The 14,535-nt window shown below is 38.2% G+C and overlaps 1 protein-coding gene and 1 long non-coding RNA gene across 2 annotated transcripts; both read left to right on the top strand.

Moving 5' to 3' along the window:
* Positions 1-748: 748 nt before the first annotated feature.
* On the top strand, positions 749-4,384 carry LOC103472758 (uncharacterized). The gene is made up of 7 exons (XR_534922.2): positions 749-1,011; positions 1,367-1,830; positions 1,991-2,179; positions 2,266-2,361; positions 2,462-2,597; positions 2,713-2,847; positions 3,647-4,384. It is a non-coding gene; the product is annotated as an uncharacterized LOC103472758 (long non-coding RNA).
* A 2,557-nt stretch (positions 4,385-6,941) lies between these two features.
* Positions 6,942-14,290, top strand: LOC103472757 (uncharacterized). The gene is made up of 11 exons (XM_081599637.1): positions 6,942-7,069; positions 9,556-10,613; positions 10,725-10,916; positions 11,029-11,118; positions 11,263-11,395; positions 11,489-11,658; positions 12,571-12,762; positions 12,860-12,955; positions 13,069-13,204; positions 13,306-13,452; positions 13,571-14,290. Exons 2-11 carry the CDS (start codon positions 9,558-9,560, stop codon positions 13,612-13,614), a joined length of 2,256 nt encoding a protein of 751 aa, XP_081455763.1. The 5' UTR covers positions 6,942-7,069; positions 9,556-9,557; the 3' UTR covers positions 13,615-14,290.
* The last annotated feature ends 245 nt before the right edge of the window (positions 14,291-14,535 follow it).

Genomic DNA, 14,535 nt, shown 5'->3' with positions numbered 1-14,535 from the left:
GGCTCAAAGAGTACAACTAATACACCCGAGTATGTCCAAGCCTTTACACTGACATACAAAAAAGGATTTGGCATTGAAAAATAATCGTGACAATACTTGTCTTGCATGGCACTTATTTTTTAATGAGACAAACTTTCAGTGCCACTGCAGTTATTTTAGTTGCACTGTTACTGCAAGCTGTCACTGTTTTCGCTTTGGAGGATGTGGTTAACAGAAGACTCTCTCATGAACCTCCCGTTTTCCGCTTTTCGATGTCGGTCTAAAGGCTTGTGCTGACTGTGGACATTTCTCTGGAAGGTAAGGTGGATGTACAGGATTAGTGGAGATCCACAAATGAGCGTTTTGTTTAACCATTGCAAACATTGACAACTTGCAATAACAACGTGACTGAAAATACTTTGCAGTAACACTGAAAACTTTTCTCACCGAAAAAAAAGTGCAGTGTAAAATGAGAATATTATCATAAGTTCTTTATCACAGTTTCATTTTTCAATGGCAATGTTTTATTTTTTGTAGCTTTCTACCATTAGTGTGTGTGTGTGTGGGTGTGGGTGTGTGTGTGCGTGTGTGCGTGTGTGTGTGTGTGTGTGTGTGTGTGCGTGCGTGCGTGCGTGTGAGTGAATATGTTTGGTCCATTTGTTATCAATTAAAGATGACTGAGTAGATCTTCGTGAGATAAAACGCTAAGAAACTTTTCAAAAGTGTGGGAAAAAAACTTACTTCCTAGATCTAATCATTGGCACAATTTAATGTGTGTTTTGGGAGGACTTTAGAAAAGTAAACTCACTAAGTAACTTGCCACACCTATATCAGTTTCTTTCATACCCCTCGGTGTCAACTGTCCTGTCTCCTCCCTCCCTCTAGGTCCTCAATAGTGACATAGAGTAAACAAGTGTCACATATTCCCCTGGGAATCAGAGGACATCAGGAGCAATCCACCTGAGAGTTATGCCTAGAGATTAAACCTAACATTTACGAGGTATTCTGTCCAAGGAATTATCTTTTTTTAAGGTAGGCACAAGAACAATCACTGTCTATTTTAAAATTATTTTCATATTATAACACAACTAAATTCCAAAGAAATACTATTTCAACCATATAAAAGAGCTAATATAGTTAGACACATATTTATGTAAAGAGTTTTACTTAACTGCTGATTAGTTCTTTAGGGGTATGAAGTGGCATAGATAAATATCTTTTTTTCCCCAAACGGTTTTAGTATTTCATAAAAACAATAAATAAAAAAAACAGTAACATTGAAAATATATTAGGAGAATGCTAGCAAGAATTGTATCCTCTTTATCTCACATCTAACTGAAGTTTCACCTTACATTGCTTAACTAAATTACCTTACTCTTTCCTGAAGGCATGGATAAACGAGTGATCCTCATTGTTCTGTTGGTGACAGTAGCATCAGCCAGCAATACAACCACAGTAGCATCAACCAGCAATGCAACCACAGTAGCATCAACCAGCAATGCAACCACAGTAGCATCAACCAGCAATGCAACCACAGTAGCATTAACCAGCAATGCAACCACAGTAGCATTAACCAGCAATGCAACCACAGTCGCATCAGTCAGCAATACAACCACAGTAACAAGAGCTAGCAATGCAACTACAGCAGCACTAGCCAGCAATGCCACCACTTATGTTGAGACAAATACAACAGTCATATTTAATAGCAATGCAACAAATAGCAATGCAACAAATAGCAATGCAACAAATAGCAATGCAACAAATAGCAATGCAACACAAGCACCAAATACCAGTATAACATCGTCTAACATCACAACTACAGCGGCATCAGGAATCATACCTGCAATTGAGGTAAGAGATGTAAAATAAATAATAATAATAATAATAATAATAATAATAATAATAATAATAATAATAATATCTGAATAGGAAAACAAAATATTCAGTTATGACATTTGTTGGATATCTGATGAAGGTGTGATATTTAAAATGCATGTTTTCACCCATGCAGAAAAGTATTTCTCAAAAGGAATGTGGCTCCTCAAAGCACTGTGTAGATAAACCCTCTAAGTGTGATCCTGCCTCTGGAGATTGCCATTTCCTTTCTGCCAAGAAACAAAGTGACCAAACGTACAACTTTGAGCTGTCTGGAGAGACAGAGGGCTACATTGCTGCTGGTCTGTCAACTGATACAAATCTGGTAGAGCATTTTTTTAATGATTCTAGATTATAGTATGATTTTTAAGAGAAATATGAAAAATGATATAATGGTATATTTTTCAACAGAATGACAGTAAGATAGCCTACATCTGTGCAAACCACAACAATCATGTGCGTTTCTTCACTGGCTTCTTCAGTAATCTTGTACCAAATGTGACAAATGTGAGTAAAGCTTTTCTAGGGTTAGTAGGTGTTGGGATATATTTATCAGTATCTGCGACATTATGGTCTTACTTTCAATTAATTCAGTTTCTCTCTTCAGACGCTGAACGTAACCGTCATGAAAGGATCCGTCAACTCAAGTAAAATCCAGTGTACATTTACAGCCGTTCTACCAGACACAAAACAGCGGGCAGCAAATTACGCTATGGGTATTTTTACTGGACCTTACAATTTCAGTAAGAAATCACTTTAACACTTGCATAATTTCACAGTTGCTCAGAGAAGAAGCGTATTTGTCTAAATCATTAGTAACACTTACTGAAATCTTTTTGTTTTTGCATCTTTACTAAGGTTCTGGGGAGCTGGGACTGCCAGAATCCAAAGCTAAAATGACTGTTGTAGACCTGTCAAACCCTGAGGCCAATTTGAGTGACAAAAGCGCTTCCTTTGTTTATCCGGTCACACACACACATTCATTCTTACCAGGTAAGCTAATGAATCTAAGGCTGTGTGACATAGACTTGATGATTGTCTGATGCCACACCAAAGTAGGGTTGTGTGTGCGAATGCAGTACCAGTCAAAAGGGAGGGTTGATATCTACTACGCTGATACACATACAGAAAAGCATAATAACTATTATCACATTACATTTTTTTATAAACTACACAAGTAATAGATTTTCAAAATTGACAACTTTTTTATGTGATTCCATATTCTGAAACATGTTTTCTTCCTTTCTTCTTAGAATAAAACTACATGGTTGAATAAAAATGGTTGTAAATAAATACATTTCCAGTGGTGTAGTTAACGGCTGGACCCTCCAACACGATTCCATTCAGTTGCAGGGTGGTGACTTAAAATGCGACTTACTAACAGATGATAGAGAACAATGACACAATCTTCTCTTAAACTAGCATAGGAGTCTACTGGATGGCTGCAAGTTACTTATTTTTGCCAAAGACATTAAGAAAAAAGGATATGGTATGATCATTTACATTTTTTTTAAAGAAAAACTTTAAGGATTAAAGCATGCTTTTTTTTTATCTTTACCAGTAAATAAAACAACTTTTCTATTTTAAACTGAATGTCTCATAAACTAGGGAAGCCTAGACACTTGACACTTGGACAATTTCTCCAAGTGTCAAAGCTCCTCCATAAAATATGTTCTCAAGGCTACATGCAGCACACATTTTTCATTAGTTGTTCTCTAAATCTGCTGGTTCCTGACATAAATTTTTTTTTATAATATATTGTATTTATTTTTTCTTTGTTATCCGCCTACAGTTCTGCTGGCCACCATGTGTTTGCTGGCTTTCACAGCAGAGTGAACCAACTGATGTCCACCGTGCTTGAAGAAAGCCGCAACGTTCCTATCGCCTCCTCTGCAGTTTTTCTTAGTTTGGTAGGATTTACTGTGTACTCATTCATTATTATTTGAAGAAACAAACAAAAATAAAATAAATCAAGTCTGTTATAAATTTAAACCCTTTGTGTTTCTGAAACTAAAAGAGAAAAGAAGTCAAATGCTGCCATTTATTTGCATAAAATTATTTACCCATGGTACTGTTGAAATTCTGCTCTGTAGTATGAATTAAACATAAAATGTATGTTACTGGGCTACACATGATGGAAAAAACTACATTTTTAAGAGTTAAAAAGTACATTTGCGTGATTTTTACCAACATATCTCAGCTTTGGGGTTTCAGCTTTGGGGTTTCATGGTCTGATTATCTTTAAAGCCTGTTTCACTGGTGCATGTTGTAGCATGTTCCAATCTGACTTCTTTTTTACACTATATTATTTTATTATGTACTGTTACGGTGGTGGTGTTAGTTGTTTTTGAACTATGAAGTCTTTACTGGCTGATGTGTATGGACATGTCAATACAAGGGAGATACTAATTAAGGTACCATATGTTGGTGAAAGTAAAATTTATAAATATTTTACTATGTATTTTTAATCAAGACTTTAAGTCTGACATATATGTACAAAAGTTTAATAAAGATGCATTTCTGAAAGAAACACTTTGCCCATCCTTTATATTCTGTCTCTAGTATTGCACTTTCTCCACATATGGTGGATAAAATAAGTTTTGAATAGTAGACAGATTTCCAGAGGTGCTATTCACATGAAATTTTCGCCAGTTGTTGGTAACAACCCAAATAATCCATGTGATAAGTAATTCCCCTTCTCAGTACAAATTAATATCTGCTGTTTCAGGCAGAAACCCCTGGCTTATAAAGAAGTCTATCATTACCAAGGTGTACCACAAGAAAAAACTCATAATGGGTAATAGAATGTGTAGTTTGAGTTGGCAGCAATCAAGCAAAAATGGCTAGGTTACTGATTAGCTCCATGTTTGGCTAGCTCGTCAAACATTACAGCCGGCTAAGTAACTAACCGAACAGGCAATTTCATCACATTAGTTTTACTGTACCTCTGCTTTTGTCAAGCTTTTCCCTTCTTTCTCTTCTCTTTCTGCCTTGGACATCAGACAATTTAAGGCTTTTAGACATGGAAATTACTTGCGGGGCGAAACTGAAACTTTTGTGTTTCACATGTGCACGTGTTGTGCCGCGTTTGTCTTTTGATTTTTACCCAGGAAGCGTTTCGGCTAAACCATGAGTGAAACAGCCATTGGGGCTGACTAGTATATATTCCATTTGGGAAGGTAACTTTAACATTAAATACACCTTTCTCAACAAGCGAGGGCGCACTTTCTCCGTCAATAATCAGACATTTAAGCACCTGTTATGGTCACTGACCTCTAGGGGCTCTCCTTCTGAGAGAGCTCTGTGTTTTCTGTTTCAGTTCTACCTGATTGCTGCAGGTGAAGTGTATTGGGGCTTGTCAGCCACCCTTTAAGAAGCAGCAAGCTGGAGATGCCAGACCCCCCTCTGTTTGTCCTGGGCCTTGACTTGTGATTCTGTTGAGAGCTGACTGTGTGTGTGACGTGAACTGAGCATCTGTGTGGACAATTGTCCAAGATGTGCTTTTGTTCAGAGGTGGAACCTGGTAGGGGTTCTCTGCCATTTTTGTTGTGAACTGTTTTCTCCTGTTTTTTGGTTAGTAAGGAAGTTTAGGTTTTGTATTTTCTTTTAGTTCTTCTTTTATAGTTATAAGGGGGTGTTTTGTTTATTATTTTGGCCTTGGAGACCCTGAAGCTTAAAGCTGCCCTGTGGTTTTTTTCCCCTCCTGTACTTGTTTTAGCAGAATTGTAAAAGAAATTATATTTTTGTTACTCATCAACTGTTCGGATTACTTTGTGTTTTATGTTAAAGCCCAGTGCCAGACTTTACTATAGGGATTTTAGGGTGGGGTTGTAACAGCAACTTGAAACCATTCCTCCCTCCCTGGCACCTCCAGATCCGGGCCCCCATCTCGTCCGGCTCGGGGGGGCAGCCGCCCACCGAGCCCCCCCCCCCATAGCTCCGCCCCTGATACAAATATAGACTGAGTGATATATACATTTGCATCCACCTGTGTTGGGACTTTGCAAAGCTTTGTTTGTAGGTTTATATTTTATGGATCGATGTATATTTTGTGTCCCAATTCTATTTTTGAGTATGTTTTATTGCTTTAGCTTCATGCAGCTTAGTCAACAAAGGTACAACGCAGAATAACTGCACAATACAATTGGTTCATTATGTTTTTCTACGGTTTCACAATTTGTTCTGGAAATATTGTCAAGAAGCACATCAAAGAAGATAAAGATAAGTAAATTAGCTCTCAACTTTCCTTCCACGTCTGAGTCATCATTTAACTCTTACAATGTTCAGGATGCCTGTTTAGCTATCTGGCACTATGTGCAGATCTACATGTATGGGGACAAAATAATTACCTAAACATTTGAAAGATGAACATTTATTTTTTTGTCTTGCCCCACTTTATGGCGACCCCTGGAATGCTGCCGCCTTTAGCATTTGCCTTTCCTGCCTAGGCCCTATTCACTACGCTAGTGTCCATTTCTGAAGAAGAAGCATGTTGACGCTCCTTTAAAGTTTGCTGCACAACATTTGGACAAGCCTGGAACATAGTTTGGTCAGATGACAGTAAAGTTGAACTCTTTGGCTGCCATAAAACACAAAACACGTTTGGAGGTCAAAATGCACCGTACATCATCCCATCACTGAAGTTTGGAGGTGCACAAAGTATTAACTAAATATCAGAAAGAGTCTTCAATACTTTTCACCGGTGCTATTTTACATTATTACACATAACTTAATTTCTCAACTAATTTGTTTTACTTTCTTTCTATGTGTAGGTTTCTTGGGTCATTGCCAAAACTTGGTGAAAAATTCATGTCAATAAAAACTTTAGATATAGGCTTACTATAAAAAAATTGTGACGTGTTCAATACTTACTTTACCCACAGTATGCCAGGAATGGTCCTAAACAGGAAAGCTAAGCATGTGTACACGGCACACACACACACACACACTACATACTTTTAACTAAATTCTTCTGAATCCATTCTGAACAGGAACAGATTTAATCATGCTCCTAAGCAGTGGACCAAATATTTCCCTTTTGGTTTCAGTTGTTTTAACTCCTCCTTCTAAACTTAAATAGTGACACTCTATAATCAGGTGTCTTTAGGAGTTTGCAGAACTTATCAGAAACAGTCCACCTGCAGATCATATTTTGGGGAAGAAGCTTTGACATCCGAGGAACAACCAATTAGATTGACGACAAGAAGATTCACAGGTAAAAACAAAAAAACAAACACTCTCCATTGTGAAATGTTTATCCTTACTTGACTAATTGCAGTACTTCAACAATACTTCAATTACAATTGGAATTCAAACCACTAATTAAAGAGAAAATAATTTTCTTCTCTCTTTCTCCATCTATGACCTTACATCATACCTTTTATTGTTATGTCAGTAAGGATGACCAAAATTATTTATTTTTGATAAAAAAAACAAATATTAACTTTTTTTTTTTACTTTGTTGCATTTAGTGTCACCTATTGATGATGAATATTTATTTGATGTTATGAAGTTGTACATTTGTAAGGCAAAAATATTTTTTATTATCATTAATTAAGACTTTAGCAGCAAAATGATAGAATCCCTTTCAAGGGTTTAGTGGTAAGTTAAAGAAATGTGTCTGTGTAAATTGGTACATCTTTGTTCCTGGGTTTCAGCTGCTTTGTGTTTCTGGTGTGTAGTCCTAATCCTAATTCCTAAATAGGATGTAAACAGGTGAAATTAATTTCAATCTACAATGGACCCAGTACTCTGTTGTAAAGAGGTTGCCATATGCTTACATAAAATTTGATAGAAATGTGTTAAAACTCTTTGACTTGGGTAAAACATTCTTCCACAAACAGAAAGTTGTTCAGTGTTTGTCAGTTTCTGGTGGTGCAGCTCTGTGCTGCCTTCAGGAGAATGGGACATCAGAGTATCATCCATAAAACTTCACCCACATGGCATTTATTGTTCAAACCAGAGCTTTCAGTGGAAAAGAAAAGTTCCAGGTCCTTTTAATGCCATACAAATATGAGACAGAAACATGGATTATATCTTTATAAAGACCTGTCTATTGATTTATAGATTAATAGTTTTACTGGACAGAAATTACAAAGAACAAATCTGGTTCTTAATCAAATCCTAATGAGTCAAATTGAAAGTGTCATGGAGTCATCAGCCTCATGACATTAACACTGACATGAAAAATAATATTGAAGAAATAAATATATCAAATCTATTTAAAAACATAAGTGATAGGTTCTTTACTGTTATGGTCTGTAAGATATATTTATTCTCAGTACTAGATATGGTCTCAACAAACCCATGGCACTTCAACAATATTATTTTACCTTTTATCTGGAAATAGTGTCTGTTTATTCTTGCCATACAGTCTCAGTATTAATTATTGCTCTAAAGGTCTTGCCATACCAGTTTATTCCTTTGTATTTACTTTAGTTTCTTAGTTTTGCATTTTGTTCTTCATTCATTTCCATTTAGTTTCATTTGATTAGTATTATCCTCTCCTGGTTTATTGCTATGTCCACTTTAGTTTCTTTCCTGTTGCTACATTTATTTTATCGTTTGACGCTCACCATGAGTAATCTCATCACCTGCTGCACCGCCTAATCAACAGGTTTGACAGGTTCAATGCACATCATGACTTTTTCACTGTTCAGCGATGGATTCTCTGTTTTTATGCCATAATTCACATCTAGTTCGTCGCTCCGTTTTATGTCCTGCTTCTCCTGTTTCAGAGTTTTGTGCAATGTGCGCGTCTTTTTTTTTTTTTTTTTTTTTAACTCCCTAAGGTGCAGGGCGGTCGGGAAGCGTATAGATGGGAAAAGGCAGACTGACATAAACCTTTTAAAACAATGGAAACAATTTCGGCATTCTGGTTATTGAAATTTAAAAGTGCTGTCTTGTTCTATCACCCCCGTTTCATACCGGACCACTTACAGCACCGGTGTTAACGCTATAAAATGAACGCTCTCTATCGTGGTATCACCTATGGAGGGATTTCTTTATTTCTTTATTTAAATGGGTTCATTTTTCAGAGGGATACACAGTGAGGGTGTCGTGATTTTAGCTACCAGTAGCAGGAGAACGGAGCTGCGCCAAGAAGCTAACAGAAGCTAACAAACACTGAAGAGAAGAAGAGCTGCCATCGATACAGTTGCAGCCAAGCATAATTTAATGTTACACAATACAGTTTTACCAAGTTGCTCAAAGTCTAAATTGGTATTGTTGTGCATTTAAGGTGTAAAGTTTACCTTCAACCAAACGCCACCCAAAGGCATCCCAGCGACCCCCATTTGTAAAAATGTCCGCCAGCGCCCCCTGCCGTCCTCTGAACGCCCCCTGGGGGGCGGTACCGCCCACGTTGACAACCGCTAGATTAAATGCTCTGGAAGACGTTTTGTCTTTTTCTAAATTCATTTTGACCACTAGACATAACAAGGACCATGGATATACTGTACGTACAGTATGTAAGGCATATAATCACAAGTACAGTCATACTCAATAAATCAATAATAACATTTTTTCAGTACTAAGTGATACTGACAAATATTAAAGTTAGGATTAAATTAGCAGTAAAAACTCATGATATTTTGGAGGAAATTTGGGTGAATTGAAAACTCTGAAAGTTATGTTCTCATCTCTAAGTGTATCAACATTTCCCTTCAGGAATTATTCTGTCTATTTTGCTATTTTCTGTAGGCATGGACAAAAGACTTATCTTCTGTGTTCTGTTGGTGACGCTGCCTGGGAGATTTGTGGGCACTTATGCTGTGATGACTCGAAACATTACGACAACACCAGCTAGCAATATGATAACAACAGCAGGAATAAAGGTAACAAATCCCACCAATATGTCAACAACCCCAGCTAGCAAAGTGACAACAACAGCAAAAGCCACCGTGACAAGTCTCGGCAATAACTCCACTACACCAGCTAGCAATATGATGACAACGGTAGGAATAAAGGTAACAAATCCCACCAATATGTCAACAACCCCAGCTAGCAAAGTGACAACAACAGCAAAAGCCACAGTGGCAAGTCTCGGCAATAACTCCACTACACCAGCTAGCAATATGATGACAACAGTAGGAATAAAGGTAACAAATCCCACCAATATGTCAACAACCCCAGCTAGCAAAGTGACAACAACAGCAAAAGCCACCGTGACAAGTCTCGGCAATAACTCCACTACACCAGCTAGCAATATGATGACAACGGTAGGAATAAAGGTAACAAATCCCACCAATATGTCAACAACCCCAGCTAGCAAAGTGACAACAACAGCAAAAGCCACAGTGGCAAGTCTCGGCAATAACTCCACTACACCAGCTAGCAACGTGACAACAACAGCAAAAGCCACCGTGGCAAGTCTCGGCAATAACTCCACTACACCAGCTAGCAACGTGACAACAACAGCAAAAGCCACCGTGGCAAGTCTCGGCAATAACTCCACTACACCAGCCAGCAACGTGACAGCAACAGCAAAAGCCACCGTGGGAAGCCTCGGCAATAACTCCACTACACCAGCCAGCAACGTGACAACAACAGCAAAAGCCACCGTGGGAAGTCTCGGCAATAACTCCACTACACCAGCCAGCAACGTGACAACAACAGCAAAAGCCACCGTGGCAAGTCTCGGCAATAACTCCACTACACCAGCCAGCAACGTGACAGCAACAGTAGAAGCCACCGTGACAATGGCAATATCAACACAATTTTCCACAGTATCACCAAACACTGCTGTGCCAAACCTTGAGGTAAGAGAAAAAGATTTTTAAAAAAATAGAGTGGGCCATTGTAGATATTTTTGTTAATGTCTAAACTGTAAATCATTCTATCCACTGTGATGGTTGTTATGTCTTTTGCAGACCAACATCACTAAAGATGAGTGTGGATCCCAGCAGCTGTGTGTAGCTGAGCCCTCTAGTTGCGACCCCTCTATAACAGGATCTTGCTTCTTCCTTGCTGCCAAGCAGCAAAGTGGTCGAAACTTTAACTTCCATCTCTCAGGAGAATCAAACGGATACATTGCAGCAACTCTCACAGGTGGAGTTGGAGAGGTAATTTAACTTCATCAACTCACTGGAAGATAAAAGGACTAAAGCTATACTTTATATTTCTGTAACGTTGGTTCTGACAGTATCATTTACTTTACCCAATTGTCTCCTGCAGGGAGACCCAACTTATGTCTGTGCAAATAGCAACGGTAAAGTCAAATTCTTTGGTTCGACCCTCAAAAATGGTGTGCTAACTATTTCAGTGGTGAGTTTTACAGTTATCCCATAAGATTAGATTGATAACAAGCCATCAAAGGTCAACTTCAGCTATGTAACATGTTTAATAGCTTTTTGGCTTCTTTTATCTGCTTAACTTTCTAAAACTTCTGTTGCACTTTCTGCTCCGCAGCTCAATGTGACCTCAATGAAGGGCAAGGTCAAGGGCAAAACAATTCAGTGCAGTTTCCTTGCCACTGTTCCACAACCAGTGACTCGAGCAACAAACCTCGGCTTTTCGGTTTCCACGGGAGAGTATAATGACAGTAAGCTAACATCTTGCAAAAAAATGCAACATTTTCACAAGAGCAGAAAACGTTAAAACTTAACTAAAAACCGTGTGCTTTCTCTACTCTCAGCTAATGAAAACCTGGGTGCTCCCGCCCCTGTTATAAAGGTCAGCAACGTAGACCTGGAAAACCCTAATAGCACCATAACCAACGAGATTACCAACACAACAACCCAAGCACCAACGCCAAACAATGCAAGCACAGTGTCACCAGTAGGGGCTCTCATCCCCCAGCTTTCGGTAAGGGATTCACGTATACAGAGAATTATTGCCAAGAGAGCCGTTGAGAAAAAGAAAGAAAAACTCAGTTTCCACAAACATACCCAGAAACCCAGTAGAATTGACAGTGGCTTCTAAAATGGTGAGCTTGTCCCAAAACATGACAATTGCAGCTTTTATGCCAAACATATTCGCTGTTCTTATATCCAAATAATTCGGTTTCAGACCTGGCCTGGCATTCATATTTTCTCTCAGGGGGTGAAAGTTTCATCCTAGCGGACCTCCCATTGAAGCTAAACTTAATGTCATTTCTTCCCAATTGTACAGGCTTACGCTTTCTTGTCAGCAGTAGCATGAGGCTATTCAGGGTCTCCCCCAGTGTATTATAAGCCTGGCGGGCCACCAGGTTTTACTTGAGCCCCAGCAGGCTAAGCAATGCTTTTTTATCCAAGTCTTTCTAAAATGTTTGCATCTTTTAAGTCTTTATGGTTGGTGTTCAGGTATTAATCTTCCAATCTTTCAATAACACATAATTACCAAATGATATTTTCAAATTTTCTATCAACTTTAAACATTTTTAACTTAAAAACACGACGGGCCGCTGGACGAATGACTGCTTTGGAACCCAACCATCGGCCTTAGCCAGTTATCTGGGGGAGACCTTACCTTTGTAGGGTCTGTGATGACATTTTAAGATTTTTGAGACATCCCTAAAATTGTCCATTTTGAGGATTAAATGACATTTTAAATATCCTGCAATTGAAGACACCAGAAATAGTTAAATATCTATATGTTTAAATATGTGAGAAAAGCAAAGGTTTACAGTGTCATAATATTTTCCTCCACATAAGTTTGAGAAAAATGCAGCTTTCCTCTTTCATAGTGATTTGTTTTAAAGTACAAAATTTTAATTATTAGCCTTCCCTGTTGCAGACAACTATAACCCGGCAAGAATGTGGCTCCTCAAAGCTCTGTGCAGCCGAACCCTCAGAGTGCGATCCCGCTGCCGGAGGTAGTTGCTATTTCCTTTCCGTCAAGCAACAAAGTGGGCAAATATACACATTTGAGCTCTCAGGACAGTCAGAAGGCTACGTTGCTGCTGGACTCTCTCCTAGCGTAACTCTGGTATTTCATATTTAAACGTACAGATTTTTGTGTTTCCAGAAGTACAGTTTAGTCTAAATCGATGAAACTGATCATATCATGTTGTTGGGTTCTGCAGAATGGCACCCACATAGCTTACATTTGTGCAAAGAACAATGGCGCTGTCAGATTCATCACTGCCACCATTGAAAATTTGGAGCTAAACCTCAAGCAGGTAAGTTAAGCTGACGTTGGAGTGGTAAATGGGTGGGAGTCCATTGTTTTGACAGTTTGTATAACCCAAGGTCTCCCTGAACATTTGAACAATCGAACCGTTTCTCTCTTCAGTCGCAGAACTCAAGCAATGAGCAGGGCAAAGTCGACGGCAGCAAAATCCAGTGTACATTTTCAGCTGATCTACCAGACACGACTACCCGAGCAGCAGCTTATGCTTTGTCAGTTTCAACTGGGTCTTATGATGCCAGTAAGGAATCAGTTTAAGCATTTATAAACTGTCATCTAGACCTAAAGGGGAAAACAAATTACACTCCAATTAATGTTACTTTATTTTCCTTTTTCTGTCAGATACTTTTCAGCTGGGAAGACCATCGTTCCACTTATTGACACGTCTTGCAAACTTGTCGGATCCTACCGCTAACCTCACCAACCTGCTAAACGGCACCACCAGTTACGCTCCTTCTCTGCTCACACCCACACGCTCTTTCTTGCCTGGTAAGCTAAACACGATTTTTATTGGTTTTCTGATTTTTATTGAGGGTTTTTTTTATAGTTTTTTTTATTTTATTTAAACTAATTAATTTGCCTTATTTTCTCCTCCCTTCCCTTGTAGCTCTTCTGGTTACCGTATGTATGCTGGCATTCACAGCAATGTGAAGAAACCAACGTTGATACATTTTCTAGTGACTTGTGATTTCTGCAACTAAAGAAAAATTACTAAACTGGACCATTTAATGTTTATTTATTATTTAAAGTTCTTACTCGAATATAAGACTTTAGATCACTGGAGTACAATTAAGTAGCAGGTCCTGTTACACTTTTAAAGGGTTGCAAGAAAAGTGGTGATGTTTGTTTTCTTAATCAGCATAAGTCAACTTTGATTTGATTTGATTTTGATTTACGTAGCAGGACTGGGGTTTTGAGGTCTGGTTACCTTGTAAAGCCTGGTGGTTTATGGTGAAATGTTGTGTTTTATTTCTTCTTTTTTTTTTTTTACAATTGTTTCATTGAAAAGCAGCTTGTGTAAACCTACACGTAACATTTGTGTTGCAAAAAATTTTCCAACATGTTCTACTCCTGAAGCGTTGCTAAAACCGATGCCATCAAAACACTGCATTTGCTGTGATGATATATGTTATTAATAACGTAGAGGTGTTTAAATTATGAAGCCTTCACTGGCTGACGTTGTGTGCTCGTTATGTGCAAACAGAATGAAAAAAAAAATGCTGTACATGATGCCATAAATTGGTGAGTTAATAATATAGACCTATGCTAAGATTACCAGATTTTTTTTTTTTTCAGTAATTGAATAAATATATTTTCATTAAAACCGTCCAGTCTTTTTGTTGTTGTTGTTTGTTTCTACAAATTTTGGATTTTAAAAATACTCAAATTTTCTTTCCTGTCTTTTTATATCCTTTAATATAAGCTTTGGTATATATGTATTTATTGATGACAAATGGTGAGTGGTTGGTACTGTCGACTGACAGCAGGCAGGTTTCTAGTTTGAACTTGCCAACTTGTAGAGTTGGTATTTTCTCCTCAGGCTCAACTGCGGTGTATTGTGGTTCTGGTGCT

The sequence above is a fragment of the Poecilia reticulata genome, chromosome 18 (genome assembly GCF_904066995.2).
Source record: "Poecilia reticulata chromosome 18, P_reticulata-male-v2, whole genome shotgun sequence".
Taxonomy (NCBI): Eukaryota; Metazoa; Chordata; class Actinopteri; order Cyprinodontiformes; family Poeciliidae; genus Poecilia; species Poecilia reticulata.
The sequence above is the reverse complement of the archived record's forward strand: the minus strand, read 5'-3'. Positions and strand labels throughout refer to the sequence as shown.

Excerpts from the sequence above, each read along its gene's own strand:
- LOC103472757 (XM_081599637.1), top strand. The coding sequence starts at position 9,558 with ATGGACAAAAGACTTATCTTCTGTGTTCTGTTGGTGACGCTGCCTGGG. Across the intron at positions 12,763-12,859 it reads TCTCTCCTAGCGTAACTCTG|AATGGCACCCACATAGCTTA; the intron begins GTATTTCATATT and ends TGGGTTCTGCAG. Across the intron at positions 12,956-13,068 it reads TGGAGCTAAACCTCAAGCAG|TCGCAGAACTCAAGCAATGA; the intron begins GTAAGTTAAGCT and ends TTCTCTCTTCAG.